General features: G+C 40.0%; 1 protein-coding gene across 2 annotated transcripts in view; it reads left to right on the top strand.

The window, feature by feature from the left end:
- LOC134212064 (hemicentin-1-like) overlaps positions 1-22,869 on the top strand; it is a 707,443-nt gene that overhangs the window by 676,686 nt on the left and 7,888 nt on the right. For both annotated transcript variants that reach the window (XM_062689571.1, XM_062689570.1), the window contains one exon: positions 7,707-8,138. In XM_062689571.1, the coding sequence (XP_062545555.1) occupies positions 7,707-8,138 (432 nt within the window). The remainder of the gene's footprint in view (positions 1-7,706; positions 8,139-22,869) is intronic.

Below are 22,869 nucleotides of genomic sequence, written 5' to 3'. Positions count from 1 at the left end.
CTTAATCTTTCAAAATGTTCTGGAGCTCAGATCATTTGAGCTATTCAATGATCCAACTTATGAATGATGTTAGATATAATACCCCAGTAGGTACATTGAGCATACATTCATTTCATTTATTTAGTTTACATCTTAACAGATAACACTGAATCAACAATTTGACGCCACAATGCACGGTTCGAGGCCGCATCTCTCCATCCTCGAATGCGCCCCACGCTCGCCAAGTCGTTTTGCACCTGGTCTGCCCACCTCGCTCACTGTGCTCCACGCCGTCTCGTACCTGCCGGATCGAAAGCGAACGCCATCTTTGCAGGGTTGCTGTCCGGCATTTTTGCAACATGTCCTGCCCATCGTACCCTTCCGGCTTTAGCCGGCCTTCTGGATACTGGGTTCGCCGTAGAGCTGGGCGAGCTCGTGGTTCATTCTTCGCCGCCACACACCGTCTTCTTGCACGCCGCCAAAGATGGTCCTAAGCACCCGTCTCTCGAATACTCCGAGTGCTTGCAAGTCCTCCTCGAGCATTGTCCATGTTTCGTGTCCGTAGAGGACAACCAATCTTATTAGCGTCTTGTACATGACACATTTGGTGCGGTGGCGAATCTTTTTCGGCCGCAGTTTCTTCTGGAGCCCGTAGTAGGCCCAACTTCCACAGATGATGCGCCTTCGTATTTCACGTCTAACATTGCTATCAGCCGTTAGGAAGGATCCAAGGTAGACGAATTCCTCAACCACCTCGAAGGTATCCCCGTCTAAGGTAACACTGCTTCCCAAGCGGGCCCGGTCACGCTCGGTTCCGCCCACAAGCATGTACTTTGTCTTCGATGCATTCACCACCAGTCCAACTTTTGTTGCTTCACGTTTCAGGCGGGTATACAGTTCTGCCACCTTTGCAAATGTTCGGCCGACAATGTCCATGTCATCCGCGAAACAAATAAATTGACTGGATCTGTTGAAAATCGTACCCCGGCTCTCCGTATGACACCTTCTAGCGCAATGTTGAACAACAGGCACGAAAGTCCATCACCTTGTCTTAGTCCCCGGCGCGATTCGAACGAACTGGAGTGTTCGCCCGAAATCTTCACACAGTTTTGCACACCATCCACCGTTGCTTTGATCAGTTTGGTGAGCTTCCCAGGGAAGCTGTTCTCGTCCATAATTTTCCATAGCTCTACGCGGTCTATACTGTCGTATGCCGCCTTGAACTCAACGAACAGATGGAGCGTTGGGACCTGGTAATCACGGCATTTTCGAAGGATTTGCCGTACAGTAAAGATCTGGTCCGTTATCGAGCGGCCGTCCACGAATATTGATAATTTCCCACCAACTCTTTCACTAATGGTGACAGACGACGGAAGATAATCTGGGATATCACTTGGTAGGCGGCATTAAGGATGGTGATCGCTCGAAAGTTCTCACACTCCAGCTTGTCGCCTTTCTTATAGATGGGGCATATAACCTTCCACTGTTTCGGTAGCTGTTCAGTTTCCCAGATTCTGACTATCAGTTTGTGCAGGCAAGTGGCTAACTTTTCCGGGCCCATCTTGATGAGCTCAGCTCCGATAACATTCTTACCAGCTGCTTTATTAGTCTTAAGCTGTTGGATGGCATCCTTAACTTCCCTCAAGGTGGGGGCTGGTTGGCTTCCATCGTCCGCTGAACTGACGTAGTCATCTCCTCCGCTGCCTGTACTCTCAGCGCCATTCAAATGTTCCTCGTAGTGCTGCTTCCACCTTTCGATCACCACACGTTCGTCCGTCAAGATGCTCCCATTCTTATCCCTGTACATTTCGGCTCGCGGCACGAAGCCTTTGCGAGATGCGTTGAGCTCCTGATAGAACTTGCGTGTTTCTTGAGATCGGCACAGCTGTTCCATCTCCTTGCACTCCGCTTCTTCCAGGTGGCGTTTCTTTTCCTGAAAAAGGTGGGTCTGCTGTCTCCGCTTCAGTCTATAGCGTTCCACGTTCTGCCGGGTACCTTGCTGCAACTAGGGCTTCCATTTTTCCCGGGAATCAACTTCCCGGGAAACGAGAAATGAAATAATAATTTCCCGGGATTTCCCGGGATCCCGGGAAATTTTCGAAACTAATTCAAAATCGTAGTTTAAATTTTGCCGTAAAATATGATTTTGAAAATATACATTCGACATCAGGGATGCTTGCTATTTTGTCCTCAAATGTTGAAAGAGTTGTTGAAAGCTGAGAAAGTTTTTGTTCAGTTCGAAAAGCGTTAACTCCTTCTACAAAACGTTCGCCATGTCATAAGTATCAGCATCTGCTCTGGCTCTAGAGTAAGATATGCATTGTCCTGATGAGCTGCGCTACTTTTCCATATTTTTTTCAAAACTTTTTCAGGTTGTATTTACATTTTTTTCCATTTTTGGACAACGACGGCTTCGAGGGAGTCTCTTCTATTATCGCCAAAATATTCCTAACATTAACTATTCTTATACTCGACGACTTGTTTTAGTGCATAGAATCTTCTGGTCAACTTTGAAGTATAAACCATTTTTATTCATGTACGTCCACTTCGACTTTGAATGTATTTAAAGCAGATGAATGAAATATTTGAAATGAGAATTCTTCCATTCGAAATAAAAAAAGAGCTTTCAGGCGTGTGCTTGTTTGTCGTACTTTAATGATCCTGAATATAACATTTTTTCAGTCAAACTTTGCTTGAAATGCCGAACAGCACCTGAAACGCATCAAATTGCAAAAGTTTTGCGAGTATTTGTTGTAACACAGTTGTAATGATCGCATACTAAAGACCTAAAATCTGTTTTTCCATCAAGTTCTGTTGATGGCCCACCAATATTATAATATGTATATTCAAATGAAATATTTCAGAAATATCTCAAAATACAAACGAGTCTTCGGAATATGTCTGAGTCTGCTATGTTCGGGAGTTGAATCAAAAAGGATTCAAGGTCTTAAAAAACCTTTGACAATAATAGGACAAACCTGCTAAAGTGATCACTGCTATTGCCTGAATATCTGTGAACATTCCCGAGTAGCACACATGTTGCACAAAAGTTACTGTAACCCCTATACAACCGAATTTAGTCACATTTGAGTTGCTGCAACCAAATTGGTCTGGATTGTGCTACTAGGGTTGGTAGCTAGTCAGCTTTTTCACCACAGACACTAAATTTTTTTTTTTAATTCGACTTCACAACGCTTACTGACGTTTGGACTTACTGAGTAAACGAACGATAGATACAAACTGGTTCTTTGTCTCGCCTCCCTTTAACACGTGTTGGAATGCCGTATGATTCTGTAGCATTTTCAGTTCCTAAACTTCAAAAGTGAAATAAATAGTGAGATGATGCTAGTAAAAAATGTAATTGATACCCCAAAATCCGTTATCATCAAATTAAAAAAAATAAGACAATTATTACAAAACATTTTAGTATGTTCATTTCCCGGGAAATTCGGGAAACTGATACATAAATCCCGGGAATCGGGAATCCCGGGAAATCGTTTCCGGGAATGGAAGCCCTAGCTGCAACGCGACCGCCCGCACTGCGTCCTTCTCCTCCAGAATGTTCGTCGAACCAATCGTTCCGTCGACTTCGTCCCACATTCCCGACGTTGTTCTCCGCTGCGTCGTTAATTGCTGCTTTAACTGTATTCCAGCAGTCCTCAAGAGGGACCCCTCGAGCTCATCCTCTTCCGGCAAAGCTGCCTCGAGATGCTGCGCGTATGCAGTGGCGACATCAGGTTGCTTCAGTCGCTCTAGGTCGTACCGCGGCGGTTGTCGATACCGAGCATTGTTGATGAGGGATAGTTTTGGGCGCATCACCAGATGTTGTTGATGTTGGCGCCACGATATGTCCTGACGTCGATAGTGTCGGAGGAGCGCCGTCCATCAATCAGAACGTGGTCGATTTGTGATTCAGTCTGCAGTGGTGATCTCCAGGTGTACCGATACGGAAGGCTGTGTTGGAAGTAGGTGCTGCGAACGGCCATATTCTTGGAGGCGACGAAAACAATTAGTCGTAGGCCGTTTTCGTTCGTCAGCCGGTGAGCGCTGAACTTCCCAATAGTCGGTCTAAACTCCTCCTCTTGGCCAACCTGAGCGTTCAAATCTCCTATGATGATTTTGACGTCGTGGCTTGGGCAGCTGTCGTACTCACGTTCCAGCTGCGCGTAGAATGCGTCCTTATCATCATCAGTGTTTCCGGAGTGTGGGCTATGGACGTTGATTATGCTGAAGTTGAAGAACCGGCCTTTGATCCTCAACCTGCCCATTTTTTCATTGATCGGCCACCACCCAATCACGCGCCTTTGCATCCATCACTATGAAAGCTGTTCCCAGCTCGTGTGTTGCCGCAGCTCTGGTAGATGGTATGATTACCTCTAAACGTTCGCACCATTGATCCCTTCCAACAAACCTCCTGCAGCGCTACGATGCCGAATCCACGATCCTTGAGTACATCGGCGAGTATGCGTGTGCTTCCGATGAAGTTGAGAGATTTGCAGTTCCACTAACCGAATTTACAATCGCTAGTCCCTTTTCGTCGCAGTGGTCTTCGCCGATGATTCCAGATCGTACTCTCTTGTTGAGAGGAGCCTCCGGAGAGGAGCAAACTATCCCTTCCCTGTCAGCATACGACCATAGATCCCACCAGGGTTGGTTACTCGATCTTCCCTAAGGTTGCTCGCATCCCGGTCAGCACCATGAGGAGGTAGGGCTAGGAGTTGCTGGGTAAGAGGCTATAAGGACCGCGAGATGGGGTCTATTTTATTCCTTCTGGTTCGCGAAGTAACAATAGTACGCTTTACCCAGCATTTTCCGTGCCAGCCGAGCTTACATATATGGCTTCAATCATAACTTGTACTAGCCATTGCAGGCCTTAACGGTTGGTTAAAATATCCTGGAAGTCATATTGCTTGATGCAATTATTCAAGTCTGTGATCGCAGTGGCTTTACGCCCCAACAAACAAAACAAAATCCGCAGCCATATTCGAATGAACATTGCCTAACACAAACACCTCCTTAGTTATTATGCATTTGGTGGATATCTTGATCTTAACTCAAGATCATTTTGGAGGACCTTGGTCTTCTTATGTTCATGGAAATAAGGATCAAATATTTTTTGAACTGGTTTGGGTACACTGAGGATAGGGACATTGCAAAAGTTATGATTGACCGGTAGATACTTTGAACTGAAATCGCCAAAGGTTTAGAGTACCATGAATTCATCGTATTCAAGAAAACATTTATATGACATTTATTGATATTTATACGCATATGCATATTGAACCGGATTGGGTATATGCCGAAGATAAAACATTGCAAAAGCGTTGATAATCTAGTAGATCCTTGAGCTAAACTCGAGAACGTTTTAGAGTACCTTGGACATCTCGTATTCATAAAAATTAGGTTTACAATTTTTTTGAATGCATGATGCGGATGATGAGGACATTGTAAAATTCTTGGTTGAGCTGAGCTCGAGAACGTTTTGGAGAACCTTGAGCATCTCGTATTCCTGAAGATTGTTCACTATCTCAACAACCAAGATGACTAAATTTGATTGGGTGTTTAGAATTTTTGTTTGATATGGGTTTGTTGGGTATGGGATACAGAATCATCTGCATGCTCTCAGAAGCGAAATCTTTCTAAGGTTTTTGGTATCTGGAACTTCAGGGTATAGTCAAACTTGACCTCCGATATGTCTCCTATGAAGCCGACATCTGATGGACATTTTGCTGAAGAAAGTGGGGCCAGCTTTCTTCTGTGATTTTTCAAAGTCTGTCTAAAACGCTGGGCATATATGACGCATTCGTCCCGAAAGAGTTAATGGCTCCACATTCAAAACTGGAACTTGGCCTACTGTCTAAGTTAGTGTTCTATTAGCATTTGCACAGTTATTTATGTAAAGCTTTTGCCATGCTTGTTATTACATGACTACGTATAGGGTGCGGAAAGCACATTAAAATGTATCCAATGTGCTTTCCGCACCCATGGAATCGAGAATGTTTTCCACCGAAAATAACTTGGGCTAGACCGTGAACTGATCTTACCATTTCAGGAATGGCAATCCTACGAGTTTTCTCACAAGGCTAACTAGGGACAGGCAACCAAACGACGCTTTCGTTGTCGCGTCAGTCATAAAAGAGTATTGAATTCGTAACCGTGGACAAGCTAAACAGAACACTTCATATAAGTTTAATGAAAGGCAGACGAGCTTTCATGTCCCACATCATGTTTTTTTTCATGTAGAAGATTACCAACGATCATATGGAGACGCATGGTACGGCAATTCCTAACTTCCAGAGCTTAGAATAATTAGTTTTCGAGTGCTTTGTAATCGATAACAAATGAAGCACGTTATCACTAAATTCTTCATATGTTTAAATATTCAAATCCATTTCTGACAACTTTCTAAAAATGAATATGAATTGAAATTGGTTATTATATCAACTGACAGTAGAATATCCGGAACTAATAATTCAATAATTTATTTGATTTGTTTTAATTTATTACTTTCTTAAATTGCAATAAATAGCCAGAGTCCAAGGGCAGGGGAATTAAATATTTAAAAAATGAATGGAAAAAATAATATAAATATCAATGTAAAATACAATTTAAATAAAAAAATATAAATATACAATATACAATATAGTATATTAGTAGACTATTACTCATTCTGAACTGGATTGGACAGACTAATTTGGTTCACACAAAACTCACGCAAAAACTTTTTTCCCCAATCTTTTACACCACCCAGTACTCCAATTTGTCACTTAACTGCTCGATAAAAACTAAAACCACCTTATGGTCGCGCTCCAACCGCCACTAATCAACATCGTCCTCTCTCGTTAAAAACTGGGCACAGTATAGAAGGAAGCGGTAAAATTACTTAGCATGTAAAAAAATATTCAGTTCATAAATAAAATCACCCGAAGTGACCGTCAAGCGTTCGTTCGCACCAGCACCACCCACAGTGCCACCTCCTAAGCAAAAGCGACGACGGAAACGGATCGGTACCGAGCCAACAGCCAACAACTAATGCTCGCAGCCATCCTTGACGTTCCGCGTCCGCGTCCCGAAGTCAAACTACGCTCCCAGGATAAGCAAAGCAATTAAACTGTACGAGAAATGCATAACTAATCTCTCCTTTTTCCCCCGGACCACCTTCATCTTAGTCATCGCCATCATTCTTGCCTAATGGCCGACGAAGGAATTGTGGAGTCGGATGGAACCGATGAGGGAATAATAGAAAAAAAAAGAACGACGAGGTGGCAGCTCGCCATACGTATAATAGTTCTAGAACTACTAGGGAATGGATTCCACGGGGACATAAAAAAACTGGGTAGAAATCAAGAGAACACAGAACGAGCTCGGAAAACGACCGGCAAACTGGCTCGGAAAATTGGATTTTATGATTTAATGTTAACAGCACGGCCATAATACGGGAAAGACTAATTGTGTTTTATAGTTGTTGCCCATAGGAATACGCTTAAGCCGTTTTTCACTTTCCACCCTGCTTCCGTTTAGCCGCCTTGGCGGGTAGTTTAGTGCACATGAATAGAGAAAAGGAAAGGATATTTTCCCGTTCGTAGAATTACCCGTAATGAATGAAATTAGTTGTCGTATAGCTATTTGTCGAACATCCTCCAATCGCTTGTACAACAACCAACCAGAATACTAATTGCTCAATGCCGTTCTTGCGTTTTGTTCTTTTCCACGATTTCTTTTCGCAGGGGTAACAATGGGTTATGCGGATAACAACTATGCCAATTCAAACAACGGAGGCAGCGTCAATTCACAGGATTCGATCTGGCAGCTGAAGATGTCGGCAGCGCAGGCTGCCGCCGCCGCCAACACCGGAACGCTGCACTACGCGGAACGACCGGCACCGGTGACGGCCACCACCAGCAGCAGCGCGGCGGGACTATCGTACGGGTATGATCCGCTAGCGCACCCCGCCTACGGTACGGTCGACGACTACGCCAGCTATCCGCACCTGGTGACGACCCCAAGTCAGCACGGCGGCGGCGGCGGTGGCGGCGGTGTTGAAGACGAATACCAGCACACGCTCCGCCAGAGTCAGAACCCGTCGCGGCAGGAGTTCTGCGGCGATTCCTACGCGTCTGTACATAAACCGAAGAAGCGGTTAGACCAAGCCCATTTAGGTAAGTTAGTTTATGACAAACTGTTTTCCGGTGCGATCTGAAAATTGTTTGTAACTTGAATGTATTTATGGTACTTGAAACAAATTTTCTTCAATATTGAAAATGTAACAATTACAAATTATATGATATGAAAATATTCTTATTTTTCTGATTTGTTTCATAAATTGATAAATTGATATTTATTGAGGAACATTCAGAAGCAGGTACAAAAAGAGAACGCTCAGAAGCATGTGCTTTTCTCAGGAAAGCAAAAACGTAAACGTGATACCAATTTTTTTTTTGTTTTTTTACAAACCATGTTAAAATAGCTATTCAATCCGACGAGCGCCTATCAACAAGGTTCTTAATGCTCACTTAGTGTACGTAAAGACAGCGTGATGATATAGCTAGAGTTGCAAAATTTCCATGCAATTTTTATAATTGTTTTGCGATAATTCTCTCGAAAAATGAGTGAGAGGTATAAACGATGAAACGAAAAAGGAATTTCGTCTAATAGACACGATTTTCGTTTATCTTCCAAAGCTAGCCCCAGAGAAAGATCGATAGGTGAACGATTTTTTGTTGTCTCAGGCTAAGGCCGGGGTGGCCTGTGCAGTACATAAAGTTTTCTTCATTCAACTCGGTCCATGGCTGCATGTCGCCAGCCCAGAAGTCTGCGGAGGGTCCGCAAATCGTCTTCCACCTGATCGATTCACCTTACTCGCTGCGCACCTCGCCTTGTTGTGTCCGTCGTATCGTTGTTGAAAATTATTTTCTCCGGTTTATTGTTCGACATTCTGGCTACGTGCCACGCCCACCGCAGTATTCCGATTTTCGCGGTGTGAACGATGGATGGTTCTCCCTACCCAACAACTGTTGGCAAATCGTGGTTCATTTGCCTCTTCCATCTGTACTCCGCCATACATAGTACGCAATACTTTTGTGTTGCTGACTTGTCCAATCCATTTAACTTTATTTTTCAGTCTGATGTAGGCTTCCTCCATCTTTTCAAAGTTACGAGCCATACTATCGATCTCGTCGGCAAATCCAAATAGCTAAAAGGACTTCGTGAAAATCATACCCCCTTCATATTACCTCCTCCCAAGCGATGTTGCATAGCAGACACGAAAGATCATCATCTTGCCGTAACCCTCTGCACGTTTCAAAGAGACTCGAGGATTCCCCGGAAACTCCAACCACGCGAATCTGTGTCAAAAGGTCGTAAGACCGAAAGGACAAAAAGACGAGGGTCAAAAGGGTCGAAAGGAAAAGAAGGTAAAACATAACTGGGACAAAAGGTTGGAGGAAAAGGCTGAAAAAATAACTGGATCAAAAGGTCCAAATGACGAAAGATCGACAGACCAAATAATCGAAAAAACAGATATTGAAGGTTTCATTCTATTAATCATAGGCTGTTCTTACGAGTGATTCCCCATACATACGTTTTTCTTTAGAGTTTACTTGATCCTCTAATATGGCACTGGCACTGCAAAATTTAATTTCTTTAATAGACGATTTATAAATATGGTGTCTTTGGCAAAATTGTAGTGTAATTTATTATGAACTAGTTAATTTGTGGACGCAGTATCGCCCGAGGCAAGTTTTTTTCTTCAATATAAACGGTTCATTAATTCATGCATTTAAATAAAATCAAAATTTTCAACGTCTGTTGTCTGTGATTTAATTCATCAAATGCTGTGTCTGGTCGTCTAAGGTTGTGTCAAATATTTATTTTTTTGTGAGAATTTCCCCGCGTGCTGCGTCTGGTTGGCTAGTCACCGGACAGACAAACAGGGCTATTATATATAGTATTTATTATGAATTCAACGGCTGAGGACACTGTCCATTCATCACAAACCCTAAAACAGCAGTTTTTAAAGATATTTTCAAAACTAACAGTTTTATGTCAATACAATGTTTTTCAAACATGTATATATAATCAAAATAGATCACTTTCTGGAAGATACAAAGGGTTGTTTTTTTTTTTGCTAACATGACTTGTTATCGGCGATTTTGGGTCGAAAATAGCGATATTTGAAGACTTCATATGCGACAAAGGGACAAATTGGGGCAAGAAAACTCTCACAGGATTTATAATATCTGGTTTGTAGTTTCATATGCATGCAATTATGTATATTTCCGCGTGTATCCAAACAAGTATTTTTAATTTTCATAAATCGACATTTTCAACCGGTATTTATATAATAATTGTGATTTCACCAAACTGCGTACCACGCTGTCCAATGTTAATGTTAAAAAGAGGGCAGTGTGAAGCTATTTTTCTTTTCTTTCCATCCAATCCTTTTACACAATGCAAATCTTACGTCATACGCTGCGCAGGAAAATGAATGAGTTAATATCCTAAAATTATACACTTAGCAATCAATCACATGCAGTGGCTTATTTTCTACACGCCGCTGCCAGCATTCAGGCGCAAACATATATTTTCTACACGCCGTCCGTCGCGAAGATGCATCCTTTGAAAGAAGGGGGAAGGTCAATTTGGCCGAAACCCATTCGGCCGAAAGTCATTTGGCTGAATGCCACTAGGTCAAAACAAACCATTAGGCCGAAACACATCTGTCCGAAAGTCATCCAGCCGAATAGGACATTTGACCAAACATGTCATTTGAAAAGTGAGAAATGAGAAATGAGAAGAGAGAAGTGAGTAGTGAGACGACCCACTACTCACTTCACACTACTCACTTTTCACAGTGAGAAGTAGGACGTCTCACTTCTCACTCCTCATTTCTCACTTCTTATTGCTAAAAGTGAGTAGTGTGAAGTGAGAAGTGATACTACTCCCTACATAGTGAGAAGCGCGATGTGAGTTGCGAGACATCTCACTACTCACTTCGTGCTTCCCACTTTTTACAGCGAGAAGTGAAAAATGAAAAATTACCTATTCAGCTAAATAATCTGTTCAGCAAAATAACCTATTCAGCCAAATGTCTTATTTGGCCTAATGTCCTATTCGACCAAATGACCTATTCGGCCAAATGTCATATTCGCCCAAATGTCCTATTCGGCCAAATGACCTAGTCGGCCAAATGACTTTCGAATGGATCATATTCTACCTTGCCTTTAACCGAGCAAATCTCTGAATTGAATGAAAGCAGAAACCATATCGTCTTTTGCCTTCAGACGAGTAAATGCATTCTTTTCCAAATAATCAACCAAATAACTTATTCGGCTAAATGTCCCTGTTGAAAACAATAGCGACGGGCACTGTTCTTACAGCAGGACAAATAAATCACACAGATGTTGAATTTGTCACATGCTACAAAGCTGAAATTTATTATTCTAATTAGATGTTATTTTCTTTACAATGCTTAAACTACTTTCACAACTCCAGTGTTTTTATCGCATTAGAACGACTAAACCGTTTATCTAATACGCCCGTGCTGTTTCCACTCGTGAAATAAACTTTCAAACCGTCAACACGACCGACTCAACAGGGACAGTAACGAACACTACGTTTAGTAACATGGATAAGGGTTTTAAAATAAATTCTCACGTAACACTCCCCCGTAACATATCGTTATTGAAAAGGTAGATATTTTACAATGTTTGTACAAGAATGTGAGAATTTCAGAATTGCTATTAGAGGTTATGAGATTAGCTAAACTAACACTTCAAGACTGGTGAATAATTTCTATTTGAGAAACCCTGGGACGTGCATTAACACTAGTCTTTTTCAGCCCTACGGTGCAAGTCAGTTGCGTGTAAAACGGCTGCCGAGACCAGATTCGCGTTGTCCAGTTATCAATAAAAATATCTCACCGCTCTAGATTTGCACTCCTAAATTAACAATCAGATCGTAATTGTTCATCGATTAACATCGTTGCAGTTTTGAGATTGAAGCAGCATGTTGAGTAAAGTAAATTGATGTGTAGAACGGTCAGTTGCTCCTAGCTTCGCTTCGTCCAATTTCTGGTAGACGCGTTATTCCGATTGCTATGCCTGCTTGCTGCTGCACTGGACAATCTCTCTTTCTGCTCCATCGATGCGGCGAAATAAGCTCAATCAGTGAGATTGAATGATGATGAACTATGAAGTTCTTTGTAGTGTTGAAAACAATAGCGACGGGCACTGTTCTTACAGCAGGACAAATAAATCACACAGATGTTGAATTTGTCACATGCTACAAAGCTGAAATTTATTATTCTAATTAGATGTTATTTTCTTTACAATGCTTAAACTACACTCACAACTTCAGTGTTTTTATCGCATTAGAACGACTAAACCGTTTATCTAATACGTCCGTGCTGTTTCCACTCGTGAAATAAACTTTCAAACCGTCAACACGACCGACTCAACAGGGACAGTAACAAACACTACGTTTAGTAACATGGATAAGGGTTTACAAATAAATTCTCACGTAACAGTCCTTTTAGGCCAAATGTTTTAGTTTACCAAATGTCCTATTCGACCAAATGTCCTTTTCGGCCAAATGTCCTATTCGGCCAAATGTCATATTCGCCCAAATGTTTTTTCGGCCAAATGTCCTATTCGGCCAAATGACCTATTCAGTCAAATAATTTTCGGCCTGATGATCTGTTCGGTTAAATGGTATATTCGGCCAAACACCTTTCGGCCAAGCGGCCTTCTGCCAAATGGCATTCGGCCAAACGACCCTTCCTCAAAAGAAGGGATCATATTCTACCGTGCCTTACATCAGTCAAATGTCTTAACTGAATAAAGGAACAACATCGTTTTTTGTCTTCTGACGGTCAAATCCTTTGAAAGAAGGGTTCATATATTCTCTTCCCTTAAATCAAGCAATTGCCATAATTGAGCAAATGAATCATATTATCTCTTGCCTTCTGCCGGGCAAATGCATCTTTTGAAAGAAGGAATCATATCTTCCCTTTGCTTGAACTGAATGATTGCATACATTGAGAATAAGAACCATACATATTCTCCTTTGTGTTATGCCGGGCAAATGTATTATTTGAAAAAAGGTACACACCAAAAAAATTTGACTTTTACTGGTAATGTAATCAATGAAACTAATGTAAATACAGATCATGTAATCGTTTTCTCAATGTAATTATGCGTTGAAAATCATGCACATAAACAGAGCATGAATTAAACCGTATAAATACATCACCTTTCCATTACTACTACATTCTTTTGAAAATAATACTTTATTCACCCTGAAAATTCATTTATTAACCATTAAGTTTACATGATATTATGTGAACCGAAACTAAAGATGGCCACGCTTGCGACGATCACGGTAGAATGTAAACAAAACATCCAATTCCATCAAGGCAGCTGCAAATGCAGCGGGAAACCTTCGTTTTCGACCACCGTCATACTAAAGTGAAGCTTTTTTCATTACTACTACAAAGCAGCATCCATGATGCTGCATTTCATCGGTGTACTTCATCAGGCGTTTTCTTGAATCGATGGAAAAACTTCAAATTCTTGCACTTCATCCAGTCAGATATCTCCCCTTGACGATGCGCATGCGCTTACTCAGAGCATGTAAATTTACATTATCTAGCTAGAACGACGGGTTCGATACTGTATGATTGAATCGCCATAACTCAGAACCTGTTACTCTTTGGGCAACGTTGGTTTCAATAAGTGAAGACGGTATCAGAACGGGCTATCACTCTGCGGACCTTAGTTCGATTCTCATGTTAAACGTTTTTTTTATTTATATAGCATAAAATAGAACATGTAAATTTAAAACAACACACAAATTTGAGATGCTAAGTGATGCAAAAATAAAATAAAATGTAAATTTCTATCGTTTATCATGCTCCAATTATGTGCATGATATTTGATGTAAATGTACATGATTCGTTCGAACAGAGTATATTCCTTTGTCATATGCCAGGAAAATTCATCCTTTGAAAAGGAAGCGTATACTTTTTAGACTTATGCACGACAGAAATAACTTATAAATAGTTTTTGCTCTTGAGCACTTCTTCTTCTTCGTTGGCATTACATCCCTCACTGGGACAGAGCCTCCTCGCAGCTTAGTGCACTTCCACAGTTATTAACTGCGAGGTTTCTAAGCCAAGTTACCATTTCTGCATTCGTATATCATGAAGCTAACACGATGATACTTTTATGCCCAGGGAACTCGAGACAATTTCCAATCCGAAAAGTCAGCATGGTCTTGCTTTGTAGCCGCGCATCTTACCGCTCTTGAGCACTTACAATTTTGCTATTCGAGTTTCCGTCTGTTGTGGTTTGTCTTAGTCAACGACGATCTTGCTACTGACCCAGAGGTAAAAAGATGTTAAGTGGAAAAGGCAGATAATAAAAAAAAATCATTAAGGCTACCGATGTTCCTTCGAGCAATTATGTGCTGCAATATTTAATTCAAAACATAACAATTCAAAGCATCACTCTTATAATGTTCAAGCGATAACAAATATAAATAATTGCACAAGCACTGAGGTGAAACTATCCTAGGACTAAAAACCTAACTAACAAAGATTAAAAACAAATGCAAAAGTTCCGAAATTGGTGATTACACAACTATTATGCCAAATGACCATTAATACCAAACGGCCGTTATGCTAAACAGAGTTATGCCAAGCGACTTTATGCCAAATGACCTACCACCAATCCAAATAGACCCGTAACGCTGGGTAGACACCTTTACGTGGTGTGTTACGGGGTAAGATCTACCACGGTTACATTGCCAGCTACAGGCAAATCCTGACTAAACGAATACCTTCCTCATTATCCAACTCCATGGTATTTCCTCTTCCTCTCCCTAGTTACGATGAAGATGGGCGTAGCCAGGAGTAGTAATCCTCATGCTTTTGTTGATTTTGTCTAAGACTGGAATCAAGGACCACTCCCCTTCTTGATTTCTGATAACATTCTAGATAAGGATCTCAAAAGTAAAACATGAGTATCACTAGTGTCCAATCTACGTATTACACCGTAACAATGCTAATGCTAATGCTAATGATCTACCACCAATCCAAATAAAGTATATCGAAAGAGGGAAAGTACAGATGATGTAGCTAATCAACTCGCCTCACAATTGGAAAAGAACCAGCCCATAAGGTTTCATGTCACGTTTTTGACGTAGGATTACGTTCTTCGGGAAGATAGAAGGGTCATTCTGCAAATTCAAATCTGAGACCCTCACGAAAAGCGGTCAGCCGTAACTCAGTCGTTTTCCAACTGATCTTAAAGATTTTGGTATTTTTTAAGATTTTGCTTAACTATCAAAAATTGAATTTCACCAGGCACTGTTAAAAATCGGTAAACCAACCAACCGTGTATGTGCATCGCAAGCACAGACATCAAAATCGTGCGACTTATGGGCTGGACTCTAATCCTCAGTTTAATTAGGTTTTCTCGGAGACCGGACACAACGATGACGCCCGCAACAGCGGTCTCAGCAGAAAGCGGATCATCGAGAGCCCGTCGCCAATAGCAGCAATCTTCGGATGGTTACTGTTAGAAGAGCGCATTGTGTAATAAAAATCGGTTCTTATCAGGACCGAAATTTTATGAGAAGAAAGGGTTGATTGCAAAAATGGCGTCGATTACGGTTCCCGGATATCTGACGTTACTGAAAATGTTTTCTTAATAATGACTACATAGCAGAAAATTATCGAGTGACTATCCGGCAGCAGCAGCAGTCAAGTGAAATTTTTCAGGCTTAGAAAAAGAATAGAATTTGTTTATTGTGGGCTTGAACACCGGCGGAATTAAACTGAGGCACGATGGGACTTGTGACCCACCAAATTGAATCTTTTCCTTAAATTTTAATATACACGCCCAAATTTATCTAAAAAACTGATTTCGCTCATTTAATAAATTTCTGGATGAATTTTCGAAGTAATTCCTGCAATAATTCCCAAAGTATTATTTCCCCTCGAGGTATTTAGAAATTTCTTCGAAAATTACAATAGGAATTGCTTCTGAGATTCATTTGGGAATACTTTGAAAATCCTTCCAGGTTCTCCTTTGAAATGTTTTTTGAAATTTCCTCCAAAAATGGTCTCAGCAATCCTTCAGGAATTCCTTTTGAAAATCCTCCAGGAAATTCATCTAGAGATAATTTGGAAAATTCTTCCAGCAATTCTTTTATGAAATCCTCAATAAATTTCTTCAGTAATTCATTCGAAAAAAAATCCCTACGTATTTATCTAGAATTCTCTACGGTAGGCTGACCAGATCATTCCGATGAAAAAACGTGACAAAAGCGCTTGTAAACGGGACATGTCAAAAACCTTGTGAGAAAATTCATGAGCTGTTTGTGTTCATGAGCAAAATGTTTGGGCCTAATTTTCATTTTCCTTGTAATAAATTAGAAATATTTTAGAGTGAAACATTCACCATCATAACTTTCTATTGTATTAAGTTAGTTGTGGAAAAATACTGAACTACAAATATTTCACTCTTCAATGGGAAGCAGACAATAGCACGAAGGAATAAAAAATTACGCATCTTTCAATATAAAAAAATTAGGGATTTTGAAATTTTATTTTAATCTACTCTTAGACATGCATTAAGGTATTATTATTGACCAATATAAAAAACTTGTCCAATTCTGTACATTTGAAAATAACAAACAATAGTCAAAGTGATCGAAATTGATTTTCAATGACACTAAATGTAGCCTCACACTTCGGGAATCTCGTCAATTAATTTTGTTCCCATGTGCTCCCAAAAAAGCGGGACTCATGCAATTTCGTCTCAGAAAGGAAAAAAAATCCTGGCCAATTTATAGCCTGGTTTATAGCTCGGACTCTCGGAGATTTCCGCCGGATTGTATTTTAAATCGACCAGAATTTCTAATTTTTCATAACGGAATCCCATAAATCTCGTCCACACACATGGGAGCAAAATTTGCAGACAAGTTCCTGATGTGTGAACTAGCCTTGAAGCACGTGGGGACCTTAGATCTAGCCTTTAAGCCGACCAAATTTTCCCTTGGTTTAAAAATGGTCCTAACTGGTCTGACGTTGAGGCGTAACCTGATTTTAAGGAAATCCTTGTTAACCAAGTTACTAATTCCGTTCAATCCACTGATGAAATTGGCCAAATTTTAAAAATAAGCAAAAAAATCATTGATTGTGTTAAAAATCTCTCGGAGAAGCACCTGTTGTCATTAACTGTTAAAAACCTTAAGAAATGTCGATCTATGCTAAATACAAAACGGCATAGATAGCATTATTTTAAAAGCAACATAATAACATAACATTTCACACTTTTTTTTATGTATCGTTCACTCTCTTTGTTAAGAGATGAGCCAGCCGATGGCTGTAAATCTCTTTAATAAGGACGAAAAAAAAAAATTCCATGTATGATCAATGTAGAATCAATGGAAAAATGGGACAATATTGAGAATTTTTCAGGTTACGACAGTACATCACAAAAAGGTTTGAAAAACGGGAATGCCCCGTTAAATACGGTACGTATGGTCAGCCGGCCTTATGTATTTTTTTTTAACTATTTCGGATTTTCTTTTTTTTCGACGAAGTTAGTACAACATCGCCTACATTACTTATTTATTTATTTATTTATTGTTACTACATCAACAGACTAATTTGTCCCACTGATGGTGTGTTAAAGAAATTACAAAGTGTGAAGAAATTACAGGAAGATTTCCTTAAGAAGTTACCAAAGGCTTTACTGCCTTGCCTCAAAGAATTCTGATTGAATTTCCAAAAGAATTTCTGGATGTATTTGCTAAAGAATTCCTTAAAGTGTTCACGAAAAAATGTCTGGAGGTTTTCTAGAGCTTGAGCTTGAGCTTGATTGACTGCTCGTAGTTGCTACTCCATTATGACCAGATCAGCTGTTCTTGCACAGGGAACCAACAGATGTTTGCTTGGGACTAGCACACATCTTCAATGTACAAGTACTGGTGATCTCATTTGTTAGGTCATACTGGCGCCTGCCACGTCAGAATGCAAGTCAATGTAGGGAAGGGGGAGGAAATGATGATGCAATCACTCGCCCACTGCAAGCCGAATATACCTCTGCACTTGCCCAGACCGCATCGTGCTTTCGTGCTGTGCGGTTCTTTCTCTCTTTGCGGAAGGAAGTTTTTAATACTACCCGAAGCTATTTTAATTTCAACGGTGCTTCTTAGCGCTATTTGTACCCACTGATCCCGTTACGATCTTTGCAAGGACCCGTGCCTTCGTTTTACGTTGGACCCGTTTGCGGAAGTAAAATTCCGACAAGCGGTGGTAATCCTGCAGGGACACCGTTCTGGGAAAAAACCTCTTAGAAGGTCACGTCTCCACGCTCAGCAATGAGTATTAATAAAAACAAGAGGAAGGGGGAGTCTTTGAATTCTCCACTTCCTTCAAAGAAACAAGGTTTCAAGACCGTCCTGCCAAAGCGCGGAAAAAATAGAAGGAACCTGGAGAATTCAGATATTCCTTCAAACTCTAATGTCGGAAATAATTTTTCTCCTATCGAACTGAGCAATCAGTTCGATTTGATTAATGATGATATTGAGCAAATCGAATCTAGCCCAGGTGATTCGATTCATGCGAAAAAGCAAAGGATTCCGCCGATTGTGGTGTCTGTTGCCGAGTTTTCTGGCTTTAGGAATGAGATTTTGAGTAACCTTCAGGGGATCAAGGTTTCATTTCAGATTGCTAGGAAGGGTGACTGCCGCGTTTTGCCGGGATCCTTTGACGATCGCAAACGTCTTCTGCAGTATTTAACTGAGAAGCGCCATAAATTCTTCACATACGACGACAAAACTGAGCGATTGTTCAAAGTCGTCTTGAAAGGTCTCCCCACTGATGACAAATCACTGGATGAGATTAAAACTGAAATTTCTCAATTACTTGGATTTTCACCAGTTCAAGTAATTAAGATGAAAAAGAAATCTCACTCTCGTACTTCCCAGAGGGGCATTTCTCAAGAATTTTATTTAGTTCATTTTAACAAAAGTGAACTAAATAATGGAAAGTTTTGAAAAGGCCTGTATTATGTCTCATGTCCGTGTTACATGGGAACATTTCCGCAGGCCTGGGGGAAATTTCCAAAACCCCACCCAGTGCCGTAAGTGCCAAACATTGTCACATGGATGCTAAATGCATGATTTGTGGTGGAACCTCTCACGCCAAGGACGCATGTCCTGTGAGAGAAGATTCCAATAAATTTAAATGTGCAAATTGTGGGGGCAATCATAAATCCAATTTCTGGGAATGCCCTTCACGCAAAAAAGTTTTGAATTCCCGTGCAAAATTGATGACGGGAAATTCCAATCGGATCCCAGATTCGACGGGTAGAAATTTTTCAAACGCTCAAATTTCGAAACCGGTTACCGGTCGAGCAATTCATACCCACCACAATTCACAAACAAAATTTGCCGCTCGTCAACGGGTAGCAAGCACTTCAGTAAATTCCAATTTTTCCAACGTACCTACGTATGCAAACATCGCTGCTGGTAGACAAAATTTCTCTTCTCAAAATGAGGTTTATACCCATGTCCCAACGGAAAATAATGGTCATGTTGCCGATTAAGGTAGCATGACTGCTTCCGATTTTGATTTTTTAACTGAACAATTGCATCACATGATTGATGCAATGTTCAAAGCAAATACCATTCCTGAAGCTGTTCAGGTTGGTATAAAGTACACACAAAAATTGTTATCGGACTCCGTTTCAATGGATCCAAATAATTGTGTGAAAGTTCTAAATTGGAATGCCCGCTCTCTAAAGGGTAAGGAAGATGAATTATTCAACTTCCTTTCAGTTCATAATGTGCATATTGCCATTATAACTGAAACGTATTTAAAACCAGGACTCTCCATTAAAAGAGATCCAAACTATTTTATCTACAGAAATGATCGTCTTGACAGCGCCTGTGGTGGGGTCGCCATTGTCATTAATAGACGTATCAAACATAAATTATTTTCTTCATTTGAAACCAAATGGTTTGAAACCTTGGGAGTTTCTGTTGAAACAAATTTTGGACAATTTTCCTTCATTGCAGCCTACTTGCCTTTTCAATGCAATGGGCAGCAAAAGAATTTGTTGAAAGCTGATCTTCAAATTCTGACTCGCAACAAATCAAAATTCTTCGTAATTGGTGACTTCAATGCCAAACACCGTTCATGGAATAATGCTCAAAGCAATTCCAATGGTAAAATTTTATTTGAAGATTGTTCTGCGGGATATTATACTATTCAATATCCCAATGGACCAACTTGTTTTTCTTCCAGTCGAAATCCTTCGACAATTGATTTAGTTTTAACGGATTCAAGTCAGCTGTGTGGCCAATTGGTAACTCATGCTGACTTTGACTCTGATCATCTTCCTGTGACATTTGAAATCTCACAAGAAGCCATTTATAATCCAATCAGCTCTACTTTTAATTATCATAGAGCTGATTGGGATTTATATAAAACGTATGTCGATAGGAATTTTGATGTTGATATTCCTCTCGATACCAAAAGTGATATTGATAATGCTCTCGTATCTTTGACAAATCTAATTGTCGAAGCCAGAGGCATTGCAATTCCTAAATGTGAAACTAAATTCAACTCCATTATTATTGACGACGATCTTCAGCTACTGATCCGTCTTAAAAATGTGAGAAGAAGGCAATACCAAAGAACTCGCGATCCCGCGTTGAAAGTTATTTGGCGGGATTTGCAAAATGAAATTAAAAACGTTTCGCTATTCTGAGAAATACCAACTTTGAGAATAATGTCTCGAAGTTGGATCCCAGTTCGAAACCCTTTTGAAATTAACAAAATTCTTAAAAAACCTCAAAAGCCAATTCCAGCGCTTAAAGAGGGAAATAAAATTTCATTATCAAATGGCGAAAAGGCTCAAAAACTTGCTGAGCAGTTTGAGAGTGCCCATAATTTTAGTCCAGGTCTCACTAGTCCAATTAAGGATCAGGTTACACAGAGCTTCGAAGACATTGACCCTTCGTTGGGAACTAATTTGGATGAAGTGAGATCTATTACTAGAAAATTTAAAAATATGAAAGCACCGGGTGATGATGGTATTTTCTACATACTTATCAAAAAACTTCCTGAGAGCTCTTTATCCTTTTTGGTTAATTTATTTAACAAATGTTTTCAATTGGCATACTTCCCAGATAAATGGAAAAACGCCAAAGTTGTTCCAATTTTGAAGCCGGACAAAAATCCAGCTGAGGCTTCTAGTTAATAATAAGCAAACTGTTTGAAAAGATTATTTTAAATAGAATGATGGTTCATATTAATGACAATTCTATTTTTGCTGATGAACAATTTGGTTTTCGCCATGGGCATTCAACCACCCATCAGTTATTAAGAGTAACGAATTTAATTCGGCTCAACAAATCTCAAGGATATTCGACTGGAGTTGCTCTTCTTGATATAGAGAAAGCATTTGACAGTGTTTGGCATGAAGGTTTGATTGTAAAATTGATAAATTTTAATTTTCCTCTGTACATCATTAAACTGATCCAAAATTATTTATCAGATCGCTCACTGCAGGTAAACTATCAGAATTCTAAATCTGATAGATTACCTGTAAGGGCTGGTGTCCCCCAAAGCAGCATACTGGGGCCCATATGGTATAACATTTTTACTTCTGACTTACCTGATTTACCACCAGGGTGTCAAAAATCTTTGTTTGCAGATGACACTGGTCTCTCAGCCAAAGGGCGAAGCCTTCGTGTCATTTGTAGTAGATTGCAAAAAGTTTGGATATTTTCTCCACTTACTTGCAAAATGGAAAATTTTCTCGAATGCTTCTAAAACTCAGCTTATAATTTTCCCACATAAGCCGAGAGCTTCTTATTTGAAATTGAAACATTCTACCAGACATATTGTCACTATGAATGGAGTTCCAATTAATTGGTCCAGCGAAGCTAAATATTTAGGACGTCTGCTAAATCAAGAATTAACTTTTTCAAGTTACATTGAAGGCATTCAAGCCAAATGTAACAAATATATTAAGTGTCTATATCCACTTATAAACAGAAATTCAAAACTTTGTCTTAAAAACAAACCTTTGATTTACAAACAAAATTTTAGACCAGGCATGTTGTATGCTGTGCCAATATGCAATACCAGAAAGAAGGCACTCCAGAGGATTCAAAATAAAATTTTGAAAATGATTCTGAAGCTGCCTCCGTGGTATAGTACCAATGAACTTCATAGAATTTCTAATATTGAGACATTGCAACAAATGTCCAACAAAATAATTTCCAATTTTAGACAAAATCGTTGCAATCTTCTATTGCAACGATTAGCTCCTTGTATCCTTAGTATAAAATAGGTTAAGTTTAGTTTAAGTTGAAAACATTGTAATTCCTACATGGTTCAATTCAACCAGAGGAAAAATTCTAACTGCCAGAGGCAATTGAAATGTATTAATAATAACTAAAAAGTAACATAGCAAATAAGGATGATAGTGTTAAGAAAACACGGAACACCTAGTCTAAGAGATGAATGCATGTATTAGATAATTAGCAAATAAAATTAGTTAAAAAAAAAAAAAACCTCTGCACTTGCCACGAGTTCATGCGGAATTTGTTGGAATTTCTGGGTTAGGTTGGAGAGGCAGAGGTCCGTCTTGGTTAACGAGCTGCCAATGTGATAGATAGGAGAAGATAACTGATGGAATTTCTAATTGGATGTAGGAAACGAGCTCTATAAGTTCATTTCCAATTCTAGCAGATTACTGTTAGAATACTCAAATTGAAGGTATAGGAATAGTAATGGAAACGGTATGGGAGTCCATTTCCAGTTCTAGCGATTGCTAGAACATGAGAAATAAAGAGAAAGATACA

Source organism: Armigeres subalbatus, chromosome 2 (genome assembly GCF_024139115.2).
Source record: "Armigeres subalbatus isolate Guangzhou_Male chromosome 2, GZ_Asu_2, whole genome shotgun sequence".
Taxonomy (NCBI): Eukaryota; Metazoa; Arthropoda; class Insecta; order Diptera; family Culicidae; genus Armigeres; species Armigeres subalbatus.
The sequence above is the reverse complement of the archived record's forward strand: the minus strand, read 5'-3'. Positions and strand labels throughout refer to the sequence as shown.